Source organism: Megalobrama amblycephala, linkage group LG4, assembly GCF_018812025.1.
Source record: "Megalobrama amblycephala isolate DHTTF-2021 linkage group LG4, ASM1881202v1, whole genome shotgun sequence".
Classification (NCBI taxonomy): domain Eukaryota; kingdom Metazoa; phylum Chordata; class Actinopteri; order Cypriniformes; family Xenocyprididae; genus Megalobrama; species Megalobrama amblycephala.
The window spans coordinates 9,058,989-9,085,400 of record NC_063047.1 but is presented as its reverse complement, the minus strand read 5'-3'; the positions used below and the strand labels follow the sequence as shown (position 1 = coordinate 9,085,400).

The following is a 26,412-nucleotide window of genomic DNA, read 5'->3' as shown; positions in this document are numbered from 1 at the left end:
AAGGCGACATCTAGTGTATATATCCATGAGGTTTATTATGCTTTTAGGAAATGCAGTCCATTGTTCGATTTTAAATTAAAGAATGGTTCTTTAACATTAGGAACAGTTCTTTTAATGTTTTCAATAATTCACTTTTTTTTGCTTTCATTTGACTGAGAAGCATTTACCTCTATTCTCTGCAGTTTATCAGTGCGTAATTTAAATATGCCATAAAATATGATTCGCGATGTCAAAATTCATTTCAGCCTACGTAAAAAATAAAATCTAATCATTTTTTTAAAATCACTTTATGAGCACATTTTAATCATGCTGCTCATCTCCAATTCATTTTTCATTTTTCTGCTTGTCTACAACAGCAACAGTACTAACCAAGGTGGCAACAGTAACCAAGGGGTGCAGCATAGTGAAGGGTCAATTACGAAAAGAACAAATACTAAAAAAAAGAAATGAAGGTAAGCAGATGGGGAGAGAGAAAAGAAAAAAAGCCTGAAAAATTCTCTGCACATCACATATCCCCCCTGATCTATTCTTCCAAGCAGCACAGAATCAGAATGGCATTCAGAGCTTTCACCACCATGCATTTGTGTTTCTAGGCATACCTTGAAAAGTCATTTAATTTGCCTGTGGAGGTGCTGATATTGACATGGGTCATGTTCATTTCATGGGCTAGATCATTGTTGCTCTAACTGACCATGAAGCCACCATGGCATTTTCAGTAATATAATCTTTGCCCTGTGTGTGTATGTGTGTGCGTGCTTGTTTTTGTGACATACCAGGACACAAATGTGTATAATGACATGGGTATGACATAGGTATTACGAAAAGAGGTGACTTATGAGGAAATTACCCATGTCCCCACTTTTCAATAGGCTTATAAATCATACAGAATGAGTTTTTGTGAGAAAGTAAAAGTGGCACAGTTTCCTGTGATGGTTAGGTTTAGGGGTAGGGGTAGTGTAGGGGGATAGAAAATATAGTTTGTACAGTATAAAAACCATTACTCCTATGGAATGTCCCCACAATTCACAAAAACTAACGTGTGTGTGTGTGTGTGTGTGTGTGTTTCAGTCTCAGCTAATTTAGTGCTTTTTAAGGAAGGATGTGCTTGCAGAGAAAATATGATGTGAGATCTCAAATAATCTTCCCAACTGAAGATAAGCCACTGAAGAAACATGATGTGCTCATATATAATTTGGGGAAGGTGGGCCATCTTGGGTGATTAAGAGGGATATGTTTTTTTTTAACTTACTCCTGTTCCTTTTATAGTAGAGACCAATATAAGTGGCCATTTTCAATATATACAGTATAATGACTCATTGTTCCACTGCATCACATGTCCATTAATGTAAACTTTTAAAATGTCTTCAGTGATTGCAGGATCAATAAATCAGGCTCTCGTTTAAGTCAGCACAATGAAATATGTCAATTACAATAACATTTGCCGAAAAAATCTTTGTAAAAATTCCTCTAATCATAATTAAACCTCATGAAAAGAATGTGACAAGAATGAAAGATGATGGATCATTTGAAATGAAAAACACTTGCAGTGTGTGTCCTCAACCAGCTAAAACACACCCGCACACACTCAAGGTAATCCTCAAGATTTACACTGGGGGGAGAATTTAAGAGGATTCACTAAACGATTACATCTCCACAAAAGATGGTGATATTCGTCCTGCTCTTCTGTTTCTGCACTCTTATTCCTGTAGGTTATTACTGGAGTAAAAGCTGGAGGTCTCCGACACGGTCTTGGAAATACTGCGAGAGGACGAGCCATTGGACGTGAACTCCTTGGAAGGGCTGTGAGCTGCCGGCCTCCTAGCAGCCCCTCTGATGCTCCCAAAGGTAACCTTGTGGCCATCTTCACACGGCTGCATCACACAGGACACTGTGGTCTCCATTCGACTGGCTCTGTACAAACTGGTCTGGGTTTGAAGGTACCGGGTGGACTTGAGCTCTAGACCCTCGTAGGATCCCTCAGGGACGCACGGACAGCAGCGGAATGCTTGCTTAAATCCGGCACGGAACCTGAGGAGGCATGCAGAAATGTTGGAGAAGAAAGGTGAAAATTGTATAGAGAATATTATTACTTTGTCTTTCAAAGGCTTCTGTGATGGATTTTCAGCATCTAAGTGAGGCGTTAAAATAGATAGAGGGATATATTACAGAATAATACATCACAGCATTGGACTGCATTCTACGGTACAAAGATGGATCATTTCGAACAATAATGATATTATAGCAAATATTACAGCGACTCTGGAAAGAGCTAGATGTGACTGTGTGTGTGCGTCAATTACTGTGTTTTCACTCCAGGTGAAATTACCTGTCATTGAGGCAGCAATAGATAATGGGATTGTACATAGTGGAGCTCATTGCCAGCCACATGATAGTCAGATAGACTTGCTGAATGAAGGGCTGCTCAAACAGGTGCGGGTAGAACTGGTGAATCAGGAAATAGACATGATAGGGGAGCCAGCAAACAGCGAACGTACATACCACCACAATCATCATCTTCACCACCTGAGGGTCAGGCAAGAAGAGATCATTTCAATATTGGCTATACTGTATGCCTATAAATACAGTTTCTGTCCCTCAAGCTGATTTCCTGGGCTTTGCATGCTGCCCACATTGTACGAAAACTGGCAGGATGCTGTCAGACATAATGTCCCCTAACAATTTTCTCAACATTAGCTTTCAGGTTGTCCAATTGCCCTAAGCCACCACCAGCAAGCAGCATGCAAACCTGTCTTTAAAAATAAAAATAAAACAAAATAAATAGAGAGTTAAATTATGCATTGTGCAGAAGCCATTTATGAAAGAGCCACCTTTCAAACCATTTTTTTCTTTGTTTAAAATGTTGTCCCCAGCTTACTGTAATGAAGCGACAATAAGTAAGGCATATGCAGGTTGATTTCCCCCCAAAAGTGTAATCATTTGTGGCAACCTGACACAGACACATTGGGTCAAATAATGCCATGAATGTAGGTAGAACTACTTGTTGATCTGAAAAAAAAAGGATGATGAGGAAAGTATTTGGAAAACCAAAGAACATTTGCAATTCCAGTTGATGCTGCTAGTTGTGCAAAATTACACGCCATAGCTTTAAAGGTACACTCAGTAATTTTTACCTCATTAAAAATAATTGCACATTAAGAAAGAGTAGTACTTTAAAAAAATGTTTAAAATGAGGTAAACTCACATAAAAAGAATCCAGTCATATCAGTAGCCTAATAAAAGCTGTTTTATTTTACATGCAGTGAGTTACCTTGTGAGTTGCCTTCATTCTTTAACTCCAATTGACTGTTCGCAAAGACCCACCCCCTTTAGTTACTGTTGCTACGTCCAATGGGCCATACCGATCTCTCGCCACACATCATGTTCTCACGCAGTAAAAAATGCATCGACACACAAGACAGAGCTGGTTACTTTTGATATGAAACAAAGTCTCAAATTTCAAATTTTGTCATTTTTAAAGAAATTTAAACAATAAATACCATTTTGTGGCTCTTTAATGTGTCGTGACAGATCACTATGGAGCCTCGGTTCAAGCGGCTCGTCAACCGATCATCTCTTCCTACTAGTTCATTTATAGCATCAAATAAACATGAATGAACATCATAAGGAATGTTGTTTCAATGGCGGAAAGACGTCAGTACACACCTTTTTTTAAGTTCAAGTCCACCTACGTTAATCTGCTAACTGCCCTGACTGCTTTGTCGGAAAAAATGGCAGATTTGGCGTTATGATTGGTTAGATTGCCTGTCAGTCAAACTCCTGGCGACGGGTCAATTACACACACAAACACAAAATGTATTTTCCAGGCTGGTTTGGCTTGGTTTGACATGCACATTCACAGGTGAACTAACAGGCAACTGCAGCTTTTGTAACTCCCAATCATTTTTATACAAGTTGATATCTCATCACCTTAAAATGTCTCTGGAATCATGCATTTCTACAATGGCATCCATGCTGTTTCAGCATATGTCCAAAATAGCTCCCATACTGGCCAATACAACAACAAAAAACATAGAATTACTGAGTGCACCTTCAAATAACATCTTACTTTTCAGCAAATGCATTTTATTTTGTCATTTTTTTGAGTTGTTTTGTCACTGTTGTTCTACCGCAGAAAAGCTGCCTTTTTGGCCATAAGCTGCACCTGTCCCAACTACTCTAGGTCTGTGAAAGGTAGGTCAGTTGCCTAAAGTTACTCTTGTTCTACAACACTGGCGATTCCTGATCAACATACAGCATGAAGTGGGCCTGGAATCAGCATGAAAACCACCATGACACACTATGCCAGAAGCCAGAGTATGTACTAGCAAATCACTCAGTCACCAGCGGAATGTCACAGACTCTTTGATGTTTATGAGGCTCAGACCAAAGATGGGGACATTCAGGCGCTCAGAGGTAATATGTCACATTGTGTCATCATACTGTAAGTACCAGCAATGTGTGCTGAGAAAATAGATTAAGATATTTTGTGTATTTAAGAAGAGGAAAATGTTAAGGCAAAACAATAAAATGTAAAGTAGATCGTGGAGGAAATGGCATATCTTCACTTCACATGCTTCAAGTGTGGTGAATGGGGCTGACATACATACACACACAGAATACAGATGAAAGAAGCAGACAGAGCTTCTCACTGTGGGTGAGTTTCATAGTGATTATTTCATGTGGCCCTGTCTGACCCTCCTCCCCTTGCGTGTGAACTCTGTCTACTCTGTTAACTCAGAGTTCAGTGTCTGACCTGGACTGTGTGTGTAAGCAAGTGTCATGGGTTTAAAGTATGATGAAAAAAGGAGGAGCAAGAGGATGATGTGATGAAGACCTTGCGTTTGGCTGTCAACTGCTCTTGGTAACGGTCAGACGAATCTCCTGGGATCTCACTGGCCCACAGAGTCAAACCCACCACCAGGTAAGCACAGCCCATCACCAGGAGAGGGAGGAAGTAAATCAGCACTGCTACACACACAAAGTACCTTCAAAAAGATAGATAGATAGATAGATAGATAGATAGATAGATAGATAGATAGATAGATAGATAGATAGATAGATAGATAGATAGATAGATAGATAGATAGATAGATAGGAGAATTCAAATATTAATATAACTCAAAAAATTCTAGATGTTATAATTAATTTTGTATGCAATTTCAGCATTCTTAATCACTAACCACTGGTTTATCCAACCATTATGGTTTTGTGCTACCCCATGTGCATTTATTTATTTATTGTTATTTTATTATCTATTTTATTCATTCTATTTATTTATTTTATTTATTGATTTTACAACAAGATATCATGGCCATTAGGAATTTGTTCCATGATTTAACTAAATTAATACGAGAGCAAAATGAGGGAACCTAAAATAAGGGAACAAATTAATAAAACATGGCCACAAATTAATAATTAATTGCACCTACAGTAGACAGTAATGTACAATTTCAATTATTTTTCATTCTCAAAACATTTTTGTTTTGCCAAATCTGTCACACTTGAGTCATTTTGCCTGTCTGAAAAATCTAGGCACAGTTCATTTGTTACCCCTAATGCACTGGGTCTGCTAAAAAACTGAAATCATGAATCCAACACAGAATGTAATGTCAAAGATGAATGTACTTTACTTAGTAATCTCTCAACAGTAATTGCAAAGTGAAATAGACTGCTAAATGCGTATATTATTAAATAAACAAGTAAGGGAAATACAGCAATCAAATTGCATCATGTTTTCTTTCGGTTTACAGTCTTACTGTATTAAAATGCACCACACATCTTTGAATCATAATCCTGACTTGCAAAATCATGGCCAAATGAAAATACAGGAACTGCTTTTTTAAAGGAACTGCTTAAAATTTTTTCCACATCCACAGATAAAAAAAAAATCACTTTGTCTCTGGAATTTTATCTTGCTAGTCTGATTGAATTGGAATGAATGAAAGTATGTATGTGGCGTCAAAATGAGCGTTAGAGTGGGGCAGGTTGTGGTGTCACTATTTTGGCTCATGAATATTAATTAAATATTATGTAATATTTATGAGTCAAACCATTGTACTATTCACAAATTGATGTTCTGTGCATATGTGTTAAGTAGCCTGACCTTGTGGAAGTTCTATACACAGATATGAAGCCAGTGTGACATTTGCTCAGTTAGCATTTATTAGCATTTAATAGCATTAATTAGCATTAATAATTCATATTTTGTCTTTATAGTTAAAGGAATAGTTCATCCAAATATGAAAAATATCATTATATTTCAATATATTTCAATATCAATATAATTTTCTCACCCTTATATCATACCAAACTTGTTTGAAATTTTAGCTTCTGCAGAATGCAAGCAGAAGATCGCTGGAGTCCAACAACACTGCACAATCCAATTGTCCAAACTTCATTGGACAATCGACTTTCATTGTGTGTGTGTGCATATATATATGCACAAGGGGTGTAACGATATGCTCAGGTCACGATACAGTACGTATCTCGATACGGAGTTCACAATACGATACGTTTCACGATATTTTGAACAAAATGAAACTGAAATTCAAATAAGATTTATTTAAAAAACATTAACAAATTTCAGTAATTTTCCTTGTACATACAAGATCACATTTCAAGGTTTAATAAAAACCTTCTGTATTCAAATTAACAGCTGAATAGGTCTGTCTGTCACTGAAAAAAAAAAAAATGTTAAAATTAACATGAACTTAGAATTAGAATCCTAAGGGACCGTTCACATATCGCGTCTAAAAACGCGTGGAAGGCGCAGCCGCACCGCTTCTCCTTTCCAAAGCGCTTGCGCTCCTGTGGCGTTGGTCGTTACTATGCAACATTGAACTGCGCTCGCCAAGAGGATCAGGAAGTTTCAGCAAAGGATAAAATTATTTCTAGCCCTTGCATTAGCTTTACTACTAGATATATTTATGGAGAGGAGAAATAAAAACCCGCCCTGTACAGCTATGATCAGCTGTTCGGCTGAGATTTTGATGTTTTGTTACAGAAAGGCCATAGCTGACCGGTTGGTTCTTGTCACATGGCATGCGGTGCGCTTGCGGCATTCTGAAAAGTTGAGAATTTTTTCATTTCGATGCGCCTGTAAAACGCAACGCATGTGTGTCACGAACACGTTGCTTACATTATGAGCGCGCCTGCCGCATGGCTACATTTGAAATAACTGACTTGCACGTGGAAAAGACGCAATATGTGAACGGCCCCGCAGAACTTCTTAAAGCAAAGCATCGCAAGCTTCTTTTGCTTTTCTGTGAGCACAGCTGTTGCTGTGGCACTGCGGTGAAAGAAAGCCACGACTTTTCTCACGCGACCAAGCAAGAGACTGACGCGAGAAATGTTTAAACCTGCTAGCGAGATTCGATGTGTGCGTGAAACACTTAATGAACTAGAGAGCTGATTGAGACACACCCTTAATATGCAGTGACAACCCGGCTTATCTCACTGCCACCTCCATGTTGCAGAGTAGGTCACGTCAGCAGCTCAAGCAATAAGATTAGACTGCCGTCATATCGTAAAAGTATCGCCATCACCCTGCGATACATATCGTAATATTTTTGCATCGCTGATAGATTTTATTTTGGTCTCAGCATTGGAAGTATGTGGACTGAGGCTCCTTTTTTTTTTTCCTCTGTCAAAGTTGTATACTATGTTTTAAACATATGGTTTTCTATGTACCAGAACCATTTCCATATAAGGCTCTACTAGGAGTAAATGTGAAACAGGGAATGGTCCCTGCTTAGGAGAAGGTCCTTGGGATGCTAAGGGACCTCATGGGTACCTGACCAATAGATGACCATATTTAGACTTGTTTTTCTATATGTATCACATTCCTATAACATGATCTATATGATGTATTCTCTTTCTCATTGGCTGAAACTATACTACACCCCTTGTACTCTTTCTATATATTCTCTCTTTTCTTATCAATAAAAGGAGACTATATTCTCCCTCAGCGCTGAGTGATTGCTCATTCAATTGCCAAATAAGAGGTCTGGGATGAGGCACAAATTAGGAGCAAAAACCTAACAATCGCGAAATATCGTACTGCGGTACATCGTTACACCCCTATATATATATATATATATATATATATATATATATATATATATATATATATATATACACACACATGCATCCCTGCATGGGCAAAGGGGGCCAGTGGCTCTATGTCAGCGTGGCAATCCCTCCCCACTCCCCATCTGGACCTGCGAGGACACCAGCGTGCATGCACAGGTAAAGAGACTGGTCTCCCGAGGAGAAGCATGTTCGGCTTTTAACAGCGGCGGTGACGGGTCTTCGTTATCTTGCAAATTGTTAGGCAAAGGGCAGCGAATTAAGGGACGGGGTGGTGCTGATAATAATGGGGAAGCAGCCGTTCTGTAGCACCCCACACTCACCAAGCATTATCCCGTCACACTGCCACCGCCCACCCGGGAATGCTACCTCCTCAACCAGGCTCCAAACATTCGAAGTGGACAGGGTGGGGGAATCTCTCTGGGCAGCTCTCCCTCTCGCACCAGAACAGGGACAGAAAAGCACGGTTTTAGTTGACAACCTAGTTGACAGCCTCAACCAACCATAAAATGTCCAAAAAGGGGAAATAAAGTATCCAAATAAATGGGGGATCTGGTGTCCTCTCTGTGCTGGGTTCATGAAGGAAAGGCAGTGTTCAGATGGGTTGGTCCAGGTAAAGAGGGCGGGGTCCCAGCAGCTGCACAAGCTCCCCTCTTCGGTCCGGGGCGATCCTCGATCTTCAGGTGTGCCTCATCACACACCGCCAGTCCTGGGCTGCATGTCTCAAAAGCATCGTAAGCCTAAATTGATCGTAGAGGCCATTGGTGGCAATTGTTCTACAATCAACTCATTTCTGATCCTGTCCATCCTCATCACTCCCAAAGAAAATCGAAGCATCTTCAACTCTGCCACCTCCAGCTCCTTCTCCTGTCTTTTTGTCAATGCCACCGCCTCCAAGCCATACAACACAGCTGGTCTCACTACCGTCTTGTAAACCTTCTCTTTCACTCTTGCAGATACCCTTCTATCACAAATCACTCCTGACACTCTTCTCCACCCACTCTACCCTGCATGCACTCTCTTCTTTATTTCTCTACCACAATTACTTTGGACAACTGATCCCATTTATATAAACTCATCGACCTTTACCACTTCTTCTCCTTGTAACTGCACCATTCTGCTGCCCTCTCTCCCATTTATGCACATGTATTCTGTCTTGCTCCTATCTACTTTCATTCTCCTTCTCTCCAGTGCGTACCTCCACCTCTCCAAACTCTCCTCAACCAGTTCTCCTCTCAGTCTAGCTTCTACTACTCTTTCCTATAACTGTATGGTTTGGCTGATCAACTTTATGCCCCTGTAGTTACTGCAGCTCTGCACATCTCCTTTGTTCTTATATATCGGTACCAGTACACTTCTTCTCCACTATTCAGGCATACTCTCACTTTTCAAGATTTTATTAAATAACCTGGTTAAATTCACTGCCATCTCTCATAAGCATCTCCATGCCTCCACATGTATGTGATCTGGACCAACTGCCTTTCCACTCTTCATCCTTTTCATAGCTGCCTTCACTTCATCCTCACTAATCCCCTGCACTTCCTGATGAACCGTTTCCACATCATCCAACCTTCTCCCTCTTTCATTTTCTACATTCATCAGTTCCTCAAAATACTCAATCCACCTTCTCAACACAATCTCCTCACTTGCCAGCACATTTCCAATTGCATCCTTTATCACCGTACGCCAGTGACGTGCACAGACCTCCGGGAGGGCAGGGGCGAAATTGCATTCCCGGGCGGGTGGGTTGGGGCGGTGTTTGGCGGTTGATTGTGGGGGAGGAGAAATGGGAACGCGGGGGCACCGCAATATGACTGCACATTGCACTTTCACTTTTGCGATCAAAAGGGCAGGGGCTCACTTTCTTCATCTATCTGACTATCCCAGTTTTTTTCATTAACTTCTTCCTTATGCTTTCCTGTACTTCCTCATTCAACCACCAAGCCTCTTTGTCTTCCTTCCTCTGTCCAGATGTCATACCAAGTACCTTCCTAGCTGTCTCCCTAACCACTTCTGCAGTCATTCAGAACCTCTTCACCGCCACCAATTGCCTGTCTCACCTCCTCTCTGAATTTTATGGAACAGTGTTCCTCCTTCAACTTCCACCTTTTTTATCCTTGGTTCAGTCCTCACTCTCTTCCTCCTCTTTACCTCCAAAGTCATCCAACAATTCACCATTCGATGCTGTCTAGCTACACAATCCCCTGCCACCACCTTACAATCTCTGATCTCTTTCAGGTTGCATCTCCTGTAAAGAACATAGTCTACCTATGTGCAACTTCCTCCACTCTTATATGTCACCCTGTGCTCCTGCTTCTTCTTAAAATATGTTAACCACTGCAAAATCATTTGCTAACCATTCATATGTTAACCATTTTGCAAAATCTACCACCATCTGCCTTTCCACATTACTTTCCACATTACTTTACACAGTACCTACCTATCACCAACATGCCCACTGAAATCCACTCTAATCACAACTCTTTCTTCTTTGGGTACCCTCACCACTACTTCATCCAACTTACTCCAAAAATCTTTTTTTCTCCTCCATCACACACCCCACTTGCAGGGCATATGCACTGATGACATTTATCATTACCCCTTCAATTTCCAGCTTTACACTCATTATTCTGTAAGACACTCTCTTCACCTCCAATACACTTTTTACATACTCTTCCTTCAAGATTACTCCTATACTGATTCTTTCCATTCACACCATGGTAGAACAGTTTGAATCCACCTCCGATACTCCTGGCCTTACTCCCCTTACACTTCATCTCTTTGTTTGCACATACAGTATGTCTACTACCAGTCATAGTGCCAACATTCAATGTTCCGACTCACACCTCCACACTCTTACCCTTCCACTTTTCTCACTGTCTCTGGACACGGCATCCTCCTCTCCTTCTCCTCTTTTGCCCAACAGTAGCATAATGTCCACCGGTACCCTCCTGGCCACCAGTACCGGTGGCGTTCGTTGTTAACCCGGGCCTCGACCGATCCAGTATGGAAATCTGCCTTATGACCCACATGTTAAGTTTCGCACAGGTTTTATGCCAGATGTCCTTCCTGACGCAACCCTCCCCATTTGTCCGGGCTTGGGACTGACACTGAGAGAGTGCACTGGCTTTTGCATCCCCAGTGGCTGGGTTTTATATATATTACAATTACAACTTGAAATTTCAATTTCGAACACAGGTTGAGATATGTAGCTGAACTGCTATAAATCCTTTATAAAATGCTCCTGATGTTCTAAGAGTAAACAGTAGACACTGAATAAAATGCCCTAAGGGCCAGACTGAGAGATGCTCATATCAGGAATGCCACCTGCCAATCTGAAGAGAACACAGAGGTCTCTGTAATATTGTTGCTTCCAGTGATTCTCTCCATTAGGGAGCTGAAAAACAAAGCCATGATTAATAATACTTCCACTGTTTCATATTCCTTAGTGACATAGGTGGAATGCCGTCATCAGGAGAATTGTACTTGGCTCCTTTCTCCCGCCCCCTTCTTCTACTAACAGCTTCTCCATGGCTGATGTTAAAGAACACGACACAATGAGGTACAGCACAAAGGAACTCTGATGAGTAAAGCGAGGCTGTCCAGGCACCTCGCAACTGACCACAGCTTATGACTCGTTCACCATTTCACTAGCAGTTGAGTGCAATCAGAAAAACAGGAGTAAAACAAACGACGAGAGCATGAAAAAGAATAAAAGAGTGAACAAGAGAGGGTGAGAGGCTGAGACAATGATGGACAGCATCTGCTAATAATCACTTAATTAGGATAGGGTAACTTTCTTTTTCTAGTTTCAGAACCTAACATTATTTAAAACAGGTGCCTTTTTGCCCCTGCACTAAGAAATATGTGAAACTTTTTAATGAGGAAAAAGTGACACATTTAAATAGATTAGGGAATAAGAAAGCATGCAGTGTTGAATCATATTTTTTTTTCTACTTTCTAATATATATTTCATCTTGATGTTAAATTGTTGCCTTTCAGTTCTGACATCTCAGAATTTAAAAGGAATTTCAAAAATGAAATTCAGTTTATTAATATTAAAAGCTAATAAAACATATCCAAGCAAATGTAACATTTGCTTCATAATGTATATCTCGATAGAATGTCTATAAGATCATACAACTTATCTGCACAAAACACTAATTTAGTACATAGTTGAATAGTACAAAGGTTTGGCTCATGAATATCAGTTTCATAATGCGGCTGGATGATTTAAGATTACCTAATATAAAATGAGCTCAGGTTGTGTTGTGTAATAGTGACACCACAACCGGCCCATCTTGCCCCGCCCGACTCTAACACTCATTCTGACGCCACGTACTCACTTTCATTCATTCCAGTATATTCAGGCTAGCAAGGTAAAATTACAGAGAGAAAGTGATTTTTCATCTGTGGCTGTGGAAATTTCATCAACAATATTGAGCAGTTCCTGTATGAAATATTATAGTAGTTAAGTGGTGAATTGCAGTCTTAAGTTATTGAGTAAATTAGAATGCCATATGTCAGAACAACCAGACAATTCACAGTCACAGGTAATGAAGAGATACAGCAATAGGCCAGCCTGCCTGTTCCCTTTTACCATCAAAGTCAAGAATTTTTACTTTTGCTAACAAAGTGTCTGACAACTATGTTGAAGAAAAAGGCTGCCAGTTTGAAGCGATGTCTCAGTATCACACTTTTGATTTCATTTCCATCTTTCAGATTTGGAGTGTCTGTTTTTTAACCACGAGTGAGCAGTGTGAGGGACTTTCACGCAGCAGTATCTCGCTAATGATATTTAAAATACAAGTTCCAGCACCTCATTTAGGGAAATTGATAATAAAGAACATCATGATACGTCTGTGGTTCTGAACCATGGTAAAAGAACATTTTGCTTTTTGAACAGCTAGAACTAACACAGTAATGCCCAGGATATAATGCTTTTAAGTACAAATACAATCTATGTGTCTTTTGCCATCCAAGAAACATCCTTAGCTAATAGTCGAGGACATTTGCAGTGGAGGGAGAAATTGGCAATTATTTAATTTAAAACAAGTCTAGGATTCTCTAAAAGTATGCAATGAGACAACCAGATGGAAACCTAATTATAAAACAAATAAAAGCTGTGTTTTCTCATTCTCACCTCCGCATGTCCTCTAGATTTTCTACTAAAACTCCACTGGATCTCTCAGCTCGAGGGGAACATTTGCAAAAACAATCTTTGAAAATGTTCTTTCAGGATTTGGACACGTCGGTCAAATATCGGAAAAACAGGAAGGGAGAGAGACTGGAACATCTGATATGGTTTACATGTGTCGGACAGGGTGATTATACCTTATTTAGCATTGCTTTACATCATTTCATTACCACCAAATGCTTGACCAATTATGGAATTGCCCAAATTACTTTGTGACAAAAATAATGTGGCCAATGCCATAGATGGGGTGGTGAATTTTTTTTGCCAGAGTATAAATAAATGCTCAATGTAGATTCTTTGAAATCACTTTATTTTCTTTAAATGCAAATTGTTGAATTTATTTATTTTAATAGTTTAATTGTTTGTTGGTTCTCATTAAGCTTTCTATTCATCGAAGAATCCTGAAATATCTGTCTCCTGGTTTTCACAAAGATATTAAGCAGCACAACTGTTTTCAGTATAGATAATAGTAAGGAATGTTTCTTGAGCAACAAACCAGCATATTAGATTGATTTCTGAAGGATCACATGACACTGAAGACTGGGGTAATGATGCTGAAAATTCAGATTTGCCATCACAGGAATAAATTACATTTTAATATATATTAAAATAGAAAACAGTTATGTAAAATTTTAATAAAATTTAACAACATTTCTTTTTTACTCTATTTTTTATCAAAATGCAGCCGTAGTGAGAATAAGAGACATTTTTGATCTCTTTTCTTATTTCAAAAGGATATAATCATATTGACATGTGTAATTAATTGGCCCCTTTCTGCACATTTGCCCCTTCTGCGGATCTCTCCTTTTGTAGAATGGCCACTGTGACTCTCTTTTTTTTTCAGCTATGCATTGTTCTGTCTTCAGACACCTCATTAATAATTCATATTAGTTCATATTTGCAGAGCATTAAAATATGGCTAACTGCACTGTGAGTTCTTTTGTAAAATGTGAGTTTCATGGCAATTTGCAGAAATCAGTACTGCACGGAGCGCACCCTGTCAGAATCAAGACTGAGGAGAGCTCAATTTCCCCCATTTTTCGCAAGAGCTGAGAAGGAGAGCGAGAGAGAGACGGAGGTAGAGAGAGATGGAGCCTGTGGCAAGCCTGTGGGTAGCCCAAAAAGACATCTAGTTCCAGGCTTGGCGAACTGAAACAGACTGGCCACATGCTGTTAGTGAGCTGTCAGTCTTGATGTAGGTATGGTAGAGAATGTGTTATCTATGAACCGCCATCAAACAGAGTCAGAGAACACGATGATAGGGTAGAACAGTGGTGGGTTGCTGAGATAACATCATACATCTCAGTATTTTTTGTAGTCACTCTGAATCCAATTTTTAGAAACTTTTAAGATAACGTGGTATCTAGCTACCTTAGCTGGACTACCCGATGTAAGTAGGTATATTCATAATTCTCTGTATGTACAAATGCCTCTGTGTAATTGCGCTTTTGAAGTATTAAGATTGGCTGTTCATCTAGAGGATGAATAGGGCATAGGGGATAAGATGATACGCGGTATGATGCTGGCCCGCCTCAAAGTCTCCTGTTAAAGTATGCGATTCAATCTCTTTAAAATTACAGCTGTTTCTCCTAGACAGCAGTGAGATCAAATTGAGACTTTTGCTTAAAAGTATAGTTATTCTGTCTGAAATTCTTTCATCATTTTCTCATACTCGTGTGGTTCTAAACTTTCTTCTATGGAACACAAAAAAAGATATTCTAAAATATGTTTCAGTATTTTTTGCAAGCCAGTGTGGTAGGGTAAAAAAAGGGGTTTATCAGGGTTCTGATAAAAAAAGTTATTTAAAATGGAGTTTACAATGCAATGCTCCAGGTTTGCTGTGCTTATTGGGCTGTACTATTTAGCCAAAACAATAAGAAGATGGTTTGTGCATGTTGGTGCATGTTGTGTTTCCAAATGCATCCCAAAGTTGGAAGTGACTCAAACTCGAGGTAGATTCAGAGATGAGTTTGTGTGGAGCAGCATTTACTGCGAATCGAGATGCTTAAAACACCGGTTTATGAGCTGCTCACCTCTAAATGAACTTCACTCTGAAACACGCAACAAATATTAATTCAATCATAGCCTTTGCTATTTGATAATCGCACCAAGTCAATCACAATTCAATTTTTTTCCAATTAATCATGCAAAGCTACAATGGGATCCAATGTTGATCGGAGCCTCACTTTCTTCAAAATATATATTTTTGTGATTTACAGACAAAAAGTCATACAGGTTTGAGGGTGGGGCATGAAAAGATCTAGTCTTAGTCTTTTCTTCCCTATTGCAATAGATTCCACCCCCCCCCCCCCCCCTATTGTGACATATATCCAAGTAAATCGTCTTCTCAAACAAGAAAAAATGTAGGGTGGGATTTGATTTTGTCTATGGGGAATTAACTGGATCATTGGATTGTTGTGGTTTGCTCATGCAGTGACAGGTTATCCCATTTCATGGTGACTTTAAATGAAACATAAACATTAAGTCTTTTCTCTGGGTGGTCTGCATGTGTATGTGAGAGTATATATAAACGTGAAAGTATATGTAAACGTGTGTGAATGTTACTTGAGTAACATACAGATAATTTGTCAGCATTTGAATATAAGCATGTGAACTCATGTCAGGTATGTCGCATGTGAGCTTTCATAACACAGTGGACTATTTATACTCTGGCATGTGTCTGCAGTCTATTATAACACCCAGCACGGCAAAGCCATGAATAAGAGCGAGACAGTGTGCTGTGCAACACTTCAAACCCAGTTCAAGGGCTATAAAACAGACCTGATGTCATTTATAATCAGACGTATCTATTTTGTTAACACGAGACAGGTCTCATTTCGGTTCGCCGCACTTGACCCATCTGTACAAGTCATTATAACTTCATAATGAAAATAATAAGGGCTACATCCATTCAGACATGGACGGTGTGATTGTTAAGCATCCTATTTGTAGCTGACTGGATGACAATGACACTTAAATTATGGATTTACAAAAGAGTATTTGAATATGAGGGTATTTATTTTCGTTGAATAAATTTGATATTTATAATCAATCAGTTCAAGCTGTGTATAGTATGATTTTATTTATGAATGTAAAATTTGTGTGAAGGTCTGAAGAAAATTTAGAAATGAGCTACACTAAAGTATCTCATGTAGGACATAGCAATCTTTAAGCTGGTTTTGATGAATGGCACAATGCTTACAGTGCTGAAGACAGTTTGATCTCCTGCTGAGTGCATCCAATCTCATGTGGCTCTGAAGATTCGTATGCTCAGTTTTTATTTCCTGCATGGTTGTGAGATTGGTGATGTTGTTAGAAGTTACTGGTATACATTGCACAAAAAAAATGCAATTAGCATTTTTGGCTTGGTTTTCATTAAAAAACTCTTAAAACCCCTTCTCTTTTAGAATGCCTTACTCTGAGACTTTTTTCTAAAGAAGGCACACCAAGTAGACCTTAATATTAATTATTTTTTAGCTTAACTGCACAAATTAAGTGTAGGTATTTAAAATTATACTTAACATTTATCTAAATTTTCTATAATTTACTGAAAATGTTCAGTTAAGACAACCTCTGATGTCAGGCAGCCTTTCCTAACTCTCTTATTTCCTTCCAAAAAAAGTGTATTTATTCAAAATCTACTTTAACATCTCAATGGAGTTTTACCCCATTTTTTCCTGTTTAAAGCATAAATCTATCAATATTTTGTTAAGTTTATCCTCACAAAAAACTATTTGCCAATGAGGCACGAAAAATAAATCTACTACATCATGTATTCCGGTAAACAAGTCCAAGTTTACATCTGGTTTTAAGATGGGTTTTCGGTGATCCGATCACAAGTGGTCGGTCGAGACGCGTTAGCATTTCCACCTGGTGTTAACATGCATTTCAAATGCGTCTCCTGTGACCACTTGTGTTGGGATTTTGCCGAGACACTCTCCTCTTATTTACAATACATCACTTTTGCGGGAGAGTTGCGGGAAAGGAATGGAATGAAAAGGATAAAGAAGACGGCTGCAATTTCAGGATGGATGATCGTATAAGCCGCCTTTTCACAATCTCTGACAAACCACATACAGGAAGTTATTAATTTCCAAAGGAGAATAGTATGGGAGCTGCTTGGAGTTTGAATGCTGAATTTGTGGATCCGATGTGAGCTTATAGGGTGCATTGAAATATTTGATTTTTTGTGGGTGACTGTACTGCGCAAACGGATGTGATGTATTATTCCAATCAAAATGAATCTTTATGCACTTTTTCTGTAAAATTTGCGCTTATGAATAATTTTTTTCTGTGAAAGAATTATTTTATAATTATTACATTGTTATTTAGGTTAAATATCCATATAAATGCGACAATCATACGCAATAGTCGTAAACAGTGCGTCCAATGCCTCTGTATACAGTCCACCTTTTCCCCGTGCTCTTAAAAATAAAGGTTCCAAAATGAGGCTTTTGCAGTGATGCCATTGAAGAGCCATTTTAGGTTCCCAAAAGAACCTTTCAGTGAACAGTTCCTAAATGAACCAGTTATTCTTGGTGTGAAGAACATTTAAATAATCTAAAGAATCCTTTTTGTCACTGCAAAGAAACGTTTTGAGCAAAGGGAAGGTTCCATGGATGTTAAAGGATCTTCATGGAACTGTAGATGCCAATGAAGATCTTTAATTTTTAAGAGTGTAGCAACGCCCCTGGCTTTGATCACAAAAAAACACAAGTTAAAGGTGCTAAAGAGGATGTTTTGTTTTATACATTTTTGAAATATTACTTGAAACTGTCTTTACTAACTGATAAAAGACTATTTATTAGGTGCACTGAAAGTAATAATATTAATATACATCATCTGTGCACGAGGTAGGGCCTTAAAAACATCAGCCAATCGTTTATGCGATGATCGCTGACCCTCTGGCTTGTCAATCACTGCCGTGACGTTCCTTGTGAGAGACGTGCGCGGATTGGCTCTCTGGCTTGTCAGTCACTGCCGTGACGTTCCTTGTGAGAGACGTGCGCGGATTGGCTCTCTGGCTTGTCAGTCACTGCCGTGACGTTCCTTGTGAGAGACGTGCGTGGATTGGCTCTCTGGCTTGTCAGTCACTGCCGTGACGTTCCTTGTGAGAGACGAGCGCGGCTGCTCTCTCCAGTAACTTTCCACACTCCACAGGCGCCGCATGCAATGTTTTTGTCAGGAGACAGGAGTAACAACTGCAGATTATGAGTTACCTGCGGTGAGTCCGACATAATGAATCCACTAACACGACACAGCGAATGCCGGTGGTAAACACTCGTGTTCCAATACTCGTGCACGATTTTTGGGAGGCGTTTTTTGGGGGCTGTTCTTACGCATGCGCTCATTTCAAAAACTCAGTAACAGTCTTTGGATTCTCAGTCGACGAAAAAATCCTCTTTAGCACCTTTAATACCAGGTGTAAACGCGGTCTTATTGTTTTACACAATATTGCTTCTCAAGTAAATTTATCTTGTTATAGCCCGTTAGCTGTAAGTGGCCTATAGTAGTGAGACAATTGCCTTTTTTGCCTATCACATATTTTAGTAATCATCATAAATTAAGTATCATTCAAAAGCTTAAACACTCAAAATTCATCCTGTGAAAACCATTTTGAAATTGGACATTGCGTTACCATGGAAATGGTCCTGTTTACACTTTAATTTTTTTAAATGCTTTTACTTATATAATAAGTGCAGAGTGTCTTATTTTAAAAGAGACCAACCTTATGACTGTATTCCAAAGCATTCATGAATTACAACTTTAAATTAAGATCTATGCTCAAAAAAGGGGGTTGACAGCTAACAGTTTAAGGATAACTGTAGTGTAAAATGAGAAAATAACAGAGATTTTGACCTGGTTTCACAGACAGGGCTTAGATTAAGCCAGGATTAGGCCTTAATTCAATTGGGACATTTAAGTAGCAATCATAAACGTTCCTTAGAAAAAAAACATTACTTGTGTGCATTTTGAGATAAAGCAATGGCACTGACATATTTTAAGATATATCACTGCAAATTGCTTTCAGTTAAAACAGTTCAAACATGCATTTTAGTCTGAGACTAGGATTAAGCCTTGTCTGTGAAACCGGGGGTAAGATTCATTAACGTTGTACGGTAGAAAAATGTATGTGTTAGCTTCCATACCTTTGGTAGAAACACCAGCAAAAATCTTATATCACATCTCAACTGGTGTGAAAGACACGGTAATGGAAGAGGGGAGTTTGGGGAAAATGTGAAATGAGTTTTAGTGAGTAAGAAAGTGAGAGAGATGGTGGGTGCTTAAGGGAACATCTCTAGTGCCTTAGAAAGCTGACTTCTTCGCTAACTAACACAGAGGGGCAGCACTTCTCACTCACAGCAGTAAAGGCAGGAGGAATATAACAGAAACAGGTGATTGAAATGTACAGAGATTATCTAACAAAGAACCTAAAAGAGACAGAAGAGAGAGAGAAAGAGAAACTAGGCTTTTAATGCGGGGGGTGATAAATGACACTTTGGTGTCTTTCTCTGCAAAGATAACAGCAGTGATATATCTAATAAAGAAGAAGAATCTCTTATTGTTGAGCACAAGTTTTTATTTAGTTTTAGTGTGTTCAAGTGTGTTACAATGAGTAATAATCCAGTGCTGGAATTTGTTATTGTTTTGCTAAGTGCTCATTGTAGTCGTTTATATCTAAGTGCGACAGTTGTCAGACACACGCTCTAATCTATCACGTTAAGATCTGTTTAAATGACTTTTGCACATTTCTAATCTTAATGTTTCAATTTAGTTGTAACCTGGAAATGAGCAAATACTCCACAATAGATACCTGATATCTGGATCAGTACACCACATGCACTATTTATGAAAACAGTTCTCTGTTTAGCAGAGTTATTTGTGTATAATCGTATTTCGTGAGTTAAGCGGTTTTGTGACATCATAACAGGCACATCTGTGCATCAACCCCCCCTCCCCCAACCACCACAACAACTGTCCTCACTGCATTTTAAAACAAAGTGACGCCCATAAAAACTCTTTGCAGAATGATCTCGGCTTCTAATGGACTCGCTGGACTGAACCCTACTGGACGACGGCTTTGTGCACCATGTTTACAGAACTTTATATTACACCTCAGCACTTCAGATTAATGTCAATCTGCATGCAAGCCAACTTTTTGAGAGTATACCCCACAGTTTGGAGGAGTAATAGTCATTAGCATCTGCTCTTGTAAAGTCATTGTATTTACCCTTGGGCAAGATTTCCAATTATGTTTGCTTTAATAGTCTTGCACTTTTTCCTTTTCTCTCTCTTAGGACCATGACTTTCCTGTGTTTAATGTTTTCTTTGTAATGAAGCTCCTCTCTGTTGTTATATAAGTAAACACTTAGGGGGAAAGCAGCACTGATTTTTGATTACTCCAAATTAGAGAGTCATAAAGGTAATATTTCCAGCAATATCCGGAAATGTTGGTGAAATTCGATCTGGAAAAGAAATTCTATGCACCTACAGCCATAAACCTCTGATTCAAATATTAAACCTAAATATTTTCCAATGTCAGCAAAAGGCAGCATGGGTGATAAGCATGTTGATTAGTTAAAAGTGAGATGCTTACATCTTTTTGAAGTCCAGGAGAGTGTACTCGGGCCAGTCGATGTAGCAGACCACCCTGCCCGGCAGCTGGTCCGTGTCAGAGTAGTAATACTGGGGGAAGGCCAGCAGAAGTGCCAGAACCCAGATGACCCCGATGACCACTTTCGTCTGTGTTGCAGACATCCTCTGCTTCAGGGGATGAATGATGGCCATATATCTGTGGAAGAACAAGACAGATGTACTGAAAGCGCCACATCTGTTGTAGCCTACATTGAGGTATTTAAAAAATCTCTTTTATATTTTTACTTTAAGCTTATTTCCAGTTGAACTTAAAAAAAAACAAAAAAACTATTATTTAATTCATAAAAATTAATAGGTTAATTATGAATATTCCAAATTAACAAAGAAAATATTAATTATGAACACAAATACAAATGAATGCAAATTAACACTTTGTGGTTCAGTAAATATTGTATGTTTTTAAATGTTTCTATTCTAGTTAAGGAAAATGTATTTTATGAAATCACCTTAATGAAAGTCTGAAATGCATTTGTTAAATTAAAGTTAAATGACCTCTTTTAAGTCAAATTTAAAGTCTCATTAAATAGCATTTATAAAATTAAAGGTGCTCTAAGTGATGTCACACGTTTTTAGGCCAAAACATTTTTTGTCACATACAGCAAACATCTCCTCACTATCCGCTAGCTGCCTGTCCCCTGAACACACTGTAAAAAAAAACGGTCTCTGTAGTCGCCACAAGCTCTGAAAACGGCAATAAAAACAAACTGGTGCAGCCTGGACCACGAATCATAATAAACATGCTCCAGCCAATAACCAACAAGAATGATTTTAAATGCGCGTTCATGACTGTTTCAGGAAGCAGGGTGGGGAGGGGGAGGAAGAGGAGGAGGGAGGGTCTAGCTAGCCTCTGTTTTGTTTGACAACACTTCGAATGTCAACAGGAAGTTACTCCACCCAGGATCACTTAGAGCACCTTTAAAAAAAAAATAAAAAAAAATATTTTTCTTAATAAAAAAACCTTACCTCCAACAATTCATTGTTTTCAAAGAGAAAAATGTAATAGAAAAAAAGGTTCAATTGGGATTTATATTGAACCCTATGGTTCTTGACTCAATTTTAAAGAACACATATTGCCAAGGATAAATGTCTTAAGTAATAGCGTAATGCTTTCAAGTTTATTGGGTCATTTCATTTTTTTTCTGGTGATAAAGTATGTTTACAAGCTGTTTAATTCATAACATTTAATGAAAACTAAAACTGAATTAAAACAAAATTATTAATTAAAACTAAATTCATAAAATGATCCCATGATGGGAACTCCTAAAACGTTCTAAAGTGCCTGACAGAACTGTTTAAAGGGTTAGTTCACCCAAAAATGAAAATTCTGTCATTAATTACTCACCCTCATGTCGTTCCACACCCGTAAGACCTTTGTTCATCTTCGGAACACAAATTAAGATATTTTTGATAAAATCCGATGGCTCAGTGAGGCCTCCATTGCCAGCAAAAATAATTAACATTTTCAAATGCCCAGAAAGCTACTAAAGATATTTTAAATACAGTCTTTAGTAGATTTCTGAGCATTGAAAAAGGGAGTGTTATTGCTGGCAATGCAGGCCTTAGTGAGCCATCGGATTTTATGAAAAATATCTTAATTTGTGCTCCAAAGATGAACGAAGGTCTTACGGTGTGGAATGACATGAGGGTTAATAATAAATGACAGAAATTTCATTTTTGGGTGAACTAACCCTTTAAGATTCTATATAGAATCTTTTCTTCTAAGAGTAAAGAAAACCTTGGCGTAAATTACAACAAACAGTCTGCTTGTGGATTTGGCTCTCAGCACACATTTCACCCAATTTACAACCACACTTATTTTCTCAATGTGATCTTCATTCGTACTTTGCTGCTCATGAAAGCAAGAGATATTGTGCTGATCTGCACTCTCAACAATTTAATCTGTCAACACATCACATGACTTCATCACGTACATATACACATAGGTCTTCGTCCAGCACACAAAGATCTCAGTGGTATCTAAGATAAATCCTCTTAAATCATTTGTAGCTGTATCATTATAAAACGGAACGAAGTCCAGAAAGTAAATCCCCCACACACACACACACAGGTTTGTTTTGCTATCAAAGTGAGGACATTCCATAGGCGTAATGGTTTTTATACTGTACAAACTGTACATTCTATCCCCCTACACTACCCCGACCCCTAAACCTACCCATCACAGAAACATTCTGCATTTTTACATTTTTAATAAATCACAAATATGCACACACACACACACACATGCAAACTAATCTATTGAATAGCTACAATAGTGGATTTGTGCGGTTATTAGTTTTGGGCTTGTGATATAGTACAACAGGCAAATGCAGCATTGTGATATTATGAGCTCTGCAATAATAAATAGGATCTATTCTAGTTATACTGACAATGAATATACACTTGTGGCAAGAATTATTTAACTTAGTCATTTGGAGCTGGGAGAAACCACGCAGCATACCATGTATCACTTTCCGACTGTGCGATGGTATTGAAGGTCAGGCTTTGACAGACATTGCTTTGTTTCCCTCAGAATCTGTGTCTGGTTTGCATTTTTCTTATGGTTTTAGCCACACATACAGTGCCTTGAAAAATATAAAGACTCCCATTCTGAATTCCAACATTAAAAATGTGTGGTCTCTACTACACTCTCAGAAGAAAAGTTTCTATGTAGATCAATGAGGCCTACGATCAATCAGTTCAAGAAAAAGAAAAAAAATCAAGAAAAAAAGTTGGCAAAAAGCTTGAATCCAATATTTGGTGATAAAATGGCATGACGAAAGATTTACAAGCAATTTTTAAAATGCTGGTTTTTGACCGAGAACACCAAAGGTGTTACAGGGTTTTCAACACAGGGTTTATATATACTGTTTGTGTGTGTATATATATATATATATATAAAACTAAGCAGAGACAGGTCTTTGATTAAAGAAAAATGCAATGAATTACAATACATTTTTATTTTAGGGTGATTTCAAGTAAATCATCTAACGATGCCAATAACATTAACCAATAATAATAACATTATTATTTATAATGCCATAACTTAATATTTAATAATAACAAATATAACTTCAATAGCATTTCAATTTTTTCCTTTCCTTCATGTTAACTGTTAACATCCCACTTGTGTTGCTATATTTAGTAAATTGCATTTATGTTTTCAATTTCTTCTTCAAATTCAAAAGAATAGTTAATGAAACTGGAATCAATTAAGTGTAAATGGAAGCAGAATTGCTAATTACTTCTGAACCACATCCTTACTGGTCTCAACTGACCACAAAATCTGGTTTACTATTATTCTATTGGTCAAACTCCAGGCATGGCAGTAATGGAGTCTTTTGTGACATCCTTCCATTCAAGCTAATGTTAAGCAGAGCTCTTGATACGGTTGACTGGTTCACTTTTATTCCTTTATTGGAAAACTGACTCTGTATTTCCTTCAAAGTGACGACTGGCCTCTCAGTGACTTCATTAATACGTTTCTGTCTGGTGTGTGCAGAGGGTTTTGAGGAACAAACATTTCTGACCAATAAAAATGGCACCCATGGGGCATCCAAACATGTGGCTATTGTTTTAAACTTTTATTTCCTTCTCTTTGTTTAACTTTTTTTAATTAGTCTTCAACTTACTGGAATGCTCTAGTCTTAATATTCGCAGCTGTCTTTTAGATTCACAACCTGAATAATGATCAATTTATTTCAATAAATTAAGGTTCAGGCCAATTGTTAGGCAGCTGTGTCCTTGTTAAGACAATTGTTTTTCTTCTGTGCAAACATAGAGTCCCTGCATGTATTGAATATTTATGCACACAGAATATTTCTTGTTTGTTGTTGTTGTTGTTGTTGAGAAAACCAATGTCACTTGCAATGATGAAAATTCTGTAATATTTTCTCACCCTTATGTTGTTGTAAAACCATATGACTTTCTTTCTTCTTTGGAACACACTTTCACTTTATATATATATATATATAATATATATATATATATACAGAGAGAGAGAGAGAGAGAAGAACATGCAGGATATTCTTCAAAATACTTTTTTTTTTTTCATACAGGTTTAGAAAAATACGGGTGAGTAAATGATTATAAAAGGTCCATTTCCGGGTGAACAATTGCTTTGAAATTCTTTGTAATCTGTTGCCTCAAAGCATTAAAATAAAACATCAAAGAGAAAAAAAACCCATCAATTTTAAATTTGTAATTTAGTAAAATGAGAGAACTTCCACTCCACTGATAAAGGTAAACTCTTACAGTTAAACCACCACCAGGCACACACACTTAAGCTCATATGTAATAGACAATCAGATTTTTTAAAAGTAATGCCCTGAAGGAAAACATTATTACATACCGTGCTAGAGAAGATGAGTGAGTAAATGAGGAATTGACAATGAACTCATGGCACACTCTCCAGCAGGTGAAGAGGTCAGACACAGCACTGACATACATTCAAGCACATCTGTTTGACATAAATGGAGTTCAAGGCAACAGATCATCGGTCTGAACAGCAGCAGGGCTAAATCAATAATGACAACATGCTAGAGGGAGCGGAGATGGACAGTGTGGTTACACAATTTGATGCTTGCAGTGCTTTTCTTTCAAATTTAGCTTTAGTCCTGTAATTTTATTAGGAATCCTATTCCTGCCACACATGACAGTTTGAGTCTCTGAGCCATGCGCCATTTTACCAGCACACAAATGCTCTTTAGCATGCCATCACAGCTTGACTTTGAGGTGTGTGTGCTTGCCAGCACTTTTAGGTCTACATGTGTTTAAATGCAAGAAATGAAAAGTAAAAACAGCTGATAAGTGAGGCAAGTGAGAATGTGAGATGTTATATTTGGACAAAGAGGCAATCGTTCGTTGCTACCAAAGCACGTAACACAATTTTGTCACACACTGCAGTTTAGCCCAAGTGATCTGTCTGCACAGAGGTGACAGCCCTGCTGCTGTTTGTGAATGTATACCTGTCTGCATGTGTTAACAATGCAACAATGACTCAACCAGAGCAACAGAACTGAAATCTGGGCAAGCAAAACAACAGCCAAAGTGCTGAGGAGAGTATATTGCAATAATTATTCATAACTGGGTTTTACTGGATGATTATAATATGAACAGTAAGGCAAAATAGTAAGTAATATCCATGTAAATAAATGTTAAAAATATAAATGTAATCAGCCAATCACATGGCAGCAACTCAATGCATTTAGGCATGTGGACATGGGGTGTGTCTCAATCAGCTCCATAGCTTTCCTAGGTCATGAACAGTGTTGAGGGTAATGCATTACAAGTAACCTGAGTTATATAATCAGATTACTTTTAGTGAAGTAACGCGTTATTTTTTCAATTTACAACGACAACAAAAATTCAAATAAGTTACTTTTTCACATTTATTGACTGACAGCTCTCCTGTTCCCATGTTGAGAGAAATAAAGTGCAGAGGTGTTGTGTGCGCTGTGTAAACATGATGGTTA

At 38.2% G+C, this 26,412-nt stretch overlaps 1 protein-coding gene across 1 annotated transcript in view; it reads right to left on the bottom strand.

Moving 5' to 3' along the window:
• Nucleotides 1-943: 943 nt before the first annotated feature.
• Nucleotides 944-26,412, bottom strand: part of tacr1a (tachykinin receptor 1a) — a 30,715-nt gene continuing 5,246 nt past the window's right edge. The window contains exons 2-5 of the mRNA XM_048187281.1: nucleotides 20,883-21,077; nucleotides 4,835-4,985; nucleotides 2,327-2,523; nucleotides 944-2,028 (exon numbers count right to left, since the gene is read on the bottom strand). Of these exons, the coding sequence (XP_048043238.1) occupies nucleotides 1,698-2,028; nucleotides 2,327-2,523; nucleotides 4,835-4,985; nucleotides 20,883-21,077 (874 nt within the window). The 3' untranslated portion in view covers nucleotides 944-1,697. The remainder of the gene's footprint in view (nucleotides 2,029-2,326; nucleotides 2,524-4,834; nucleotides 4,986-20,882; nucleotides 21,078-26,412) is intronic.